At 39.6% G+C, this 3,830-nt stretch overlaps 1 protein-coding gene across 1 annotated transcript in view; it reads right to left on the bottom strand.

Moving 5' to 3' along the window:
• Window positions 1-328: 328 nt before the first annotated feature.
• LOC106939872 (poly(rC)-binding protein 3) overlaps window positions 329-3,830 on the bottom strand; it is a 27,016-nt gene continuing 23,514 nt past the window's right edge. Inside the window, exons 12-13 of the mRNA XM_015022439.1 lie at window positions 3,298-3,467; window positions 329-2,471 (exon numbers count right to left, since the gene is read on the bottom strand). Coding sequence (XP_014877925.1) covers window positions 2,120-2,471; window positions 3,298-3,467 — 522 coding nt within the window. The 3' untranslated portion in view covers window positions 329-2,119. The remainder of the gene's footprint in view (window positions 2,472-3,297; window positions 3,468-3,830) is intronic.

Here is a 3,830-nt window from a genome sequence, read left to right on the forward strand (position 1 = left end):
AATATCTATTCGATAATAATGAGAAATAAATCTCCTGGTACGAGTGAGGGTGCACTTTATTTTCCCACTGAAGGTAACTGAGTTTAAAGATTGTAGGCATCCAGCCAGAGGTGAATTTATACGAGTTGTCATTTTGATTTTACTCATAAGTAAATCTTGTTTTATTTTTTTATTTTTGCTTTTACTCGTGTGGAACAGAAATCTGATCCATCAAAGCCCATTAACTGAGGGATAAATCCTCAAGGTCTGCGTTTATGTTAAGCACTCAGAGAAATCAGTGGCATATGAAAGATTTTCCCCGTTAACAAAATCAAAAACGAAACCGAGCTGCATTCATAAAAAGTTCCATTTATTCCCAAGTCATTTTATTTACAAATCTTACAAATACGCCGTTGTTTGAGTGCATGCCCGCATCGGAAAGATGAATAAAACATTAATTTAAAACAAGTGATGTGACTTCAGTTCTTTGAGGCGTTCTCCTTGTTTTCACGCTGGAGAACAAACAACAAGCCGAACCGAACCAGCAAACACGTTTCAGGCCAGTCCTGCTCCACAGGATTACTGGGAAGAGACTTCAGCTGTGAATCCACTGTGGCTTTACGATAATCCCATCAGAGCCGGCCACGGTGCAACGAGACTACAGGACTCCCGAGCCTGTTAGCGCTGATGAGAGCCCACAGTGGAACAAAGACACACAGGACACAGGACGGGGCCGATCTTCATTAAAACAATACAAACACCCACTGTACAAACCAACCAGTTTACAGCCTCTCAAAGCACCACACCGTCTGATCCTAGGAGATGACCTCTAATCTAATGTTTTAAAACGTTACACAGATAGAAACACACCTTATGGAAATTCCTTCTTCAGGAGTAAGTGCTCCTTTTAAAGCTCATTTATTCCCTGGGATACTAATAAAAGCCTGAGTTAACCACTGTAATTATTCTGCATGTTCACATGACATCAGGATGTTATTATAGACCTCAGTCGACTCTTTTAATTAAAGACTTGTTTAATACTCCTGTCATTTCAGTCTGACTCTAATATCCTCCTGGTTTATGGAAAACAAAGGAACTCCTGGAAAATATCTATCAGCATCTGTGTTTTTAATTCTATATGTTAATATTAAAATATCTGCCATCTTTTAATAAAGTCTTATCAGGAAGCTACTGAGGAGAAGGTTGCTCAGAAGTTTACATACACTCAAGGTGACGAGTCTGATTTACACGGCTGCGTATTAGGACCACTGTAGACAAAAAAATAAAAAACGAGTAGATTTCTGAAAAAACATCTGACATTTTTAGATTAATTTCAGAAATCAGCCAGAAAAAAAAAAAACATTTGTTTGTTTTTTGATATTTCTAGCTAATATCAAAAATTAGCTAGAAAGAAATTCAGACTATTTTAGATTAACCTCAGGAAATTTCTAGAAAAAAATAAAAATTTCTTCAGCATCAAAATTTTTTACTTTTCAAAGAAAAAGAGGATTTCCACATTTTCCAAGAAAATTGGACATCGTAAAGTTTCTACAATGTTTAGCGTAGATTCATTAATTTTTTTCTATCTACAGTGGCCCAACTACGCTGCTGTAGATTTAAATTATTTATTTGAAAAGGAGATTTATTACAAAAGTTCACCCAGTAATGTCAAGACGTTACTCACAGTAGTACAAGAGACACTGGGCTTTTTCTCAGGAACAAGTTGCTCCTACTTGTATGAATGTTGTAGAGAAAAGTTTCTTTAGTTGCTGTTGAGTACTGGAACCACATTACCTGCTTTCTGATGCAAAAATAAAAAAAGTCTGATAATCTGATAAACATTTTAGTTGGTTGTGGTGCAGCAGAACGAGGGGCAACGTTCCGACAAAAAACAACTGTGTGCATATTTATGTTTCAAGTTTGCAAAGTTAAGCATGTGATTAATCTGATTACATTTTTTTTATCAATTGACGACATTAGTTTAAATGTTTATCTGTGCTAATTGAATGAAGCCAGAATGTCGTTGGTGGATTTAACCAAACATCAGCTGTGGTTTGTGTATCTGTAAGCATAACCCAACTTTTAAAAAAAAAAGTGTATGTAAACTCCTGACTGGCCCTGTAGATTTAACAAGGCGGCATCAATAAGGAGAAAACTTTTGCCGGTCAGACTTTTTTCCACCAGATGTCGACATTTTTGCAGTATATGGGGTCAAACCCTGAGCTAGGCTGGAAGCTGCTGCCGGATGGACGGCCAGGACCGGGAGCGTCTTCATCCCCAGCAGGCTGGAGACGGGCAGGGCGTAGTGGGAGCTCTGGATGGCCGGCAGGGTGGAGGGGTTAATGGCGGAGGAAGTCGGGGCGGAGGCGGCCAGGACGGCCATGGAGGTGGCGGCGCTGGAGGCGGTGGGGGCCGTTTGAGAGAAGCTCATGTTGAGGTCAACGGGGGTCGCAGAGGACACGACCTGCATGGTGTATTTAGCCATCTCTAAGCTGGAGTCCAGAGGGTGGAAGATGGTTTAAAAAGACAAGAAAAAGAAAAGATACTTAGCTAAAAGTAACAAAAACTGAAATGGAGAAAACATTTTTGTTAACTTAAATAAATAAAAACGTAATTGATGGGGAAAAACTTATTAACTGGAACTATGTTGTACATTTACTGAAATATACTGAAATTAAATATATACTATCATTTTGTTTTTGTGTTTAAGGATCTACTGGCCTTTCAAACTTATGGAAAATAGTTTTGTTTTTTTTGCCTCCAAATCAGTTTGCGTCAGTTGTCACCAATTTACGGCACTTCATACTACTGGTGGCATTTACGCTAATTCGCAAAATGGCGGCAGTAAAAGCTGGGAGAAAACGTCAGAGTCAGACACATTTTTTAAAATGGTTTCCTATTGAGTATTCATCACCCCGTCGATAATCACAATACAATACTTTGACCTCTTTGTTATCTTCACTTAAAAATTAACCAAAGTGTGAAAATAAAAACTAAATATTTAACAACTTAAAAAACCGAGCAACCACACTCCAAAACTTGAATTGGACAAAAAGTCACAATGAAACTAAACTATTACAACCAGGGATGAGAAAACAGAAAAATCAAAGAATGGGCTTTAAAAAAATAAAAGAAAAGGAAGCAGCGAGTGGGGATTTTAATGCAGTCAACAGAACGGAGCAGTGAGTTGGAACAAATCCAGCCTCACCCAGAAACACAACAAATCTGCCCTTTACAGCAGCGAGCTGTTTGGATGTCTTATCATCAGGCTGCGGTGAGCAGCGCGGCGGGACGTGGCCGCCCTGCGTAATGTCTCACCTGGCGTTGATGAGGTACTGGGCCACGCCGATGCTGGCCGGCGAGCCGCTGATCGTGACTTGGCGCATGGCTGAGCCATCAGTGGCGCTGGCAATTTTGATGTGCGCTCCAGAGACCTGGCGAATCTCATTGATCTTGCTGCCTTGTCTTCCAATTATGCAGCCAATAAACTAGCGGGAGGAGATTGAAAGCATGTAAATAACAAAAGAGCTCATATTTCAGCGCTGTCCAGGAATTAGATCTGACAGCAGAAGATAGGAGCCGAAGCGACAACAAAACAACCCAGTTCTCTTTCTATTCTCTGATTCTTACCTCCATTCATATCTAATAAAGTCTGGCTTGTGAAGTGAAGCGGGATTTCATAGCAAGTCAGCGCAGTAGAAGATTAGCTTTTAATCTCCGTTAATTCTCAACATTTTTGGGAATTTGCTCACTTGTTTTCCATTTACTGTACTGTCTGTGGAGTACCACAAGGATCAGTATTGGGACCAGTTTTATTTAATCTTTATATAAATGATATCAGTAAAGTGTCC

The sequence above is a fragment of the Poecilia latipinna genome, unplaced genomic scaffold, assembly GCF_001443285.1.
Source record: "Poecilia latipinna isolate Pla-1442-1.1 unplaced genomic scaffold, P_latipinna-1.0 Scaffold3007, whole genome shotgun sequence".
Classification (NCBI taxonomy): Eukaryota; Metazoa; Chordata; class Actinopteri; order Cyprinodontiformes; family Poeciliidae; genus Poecilia; species Poecilia latipinna.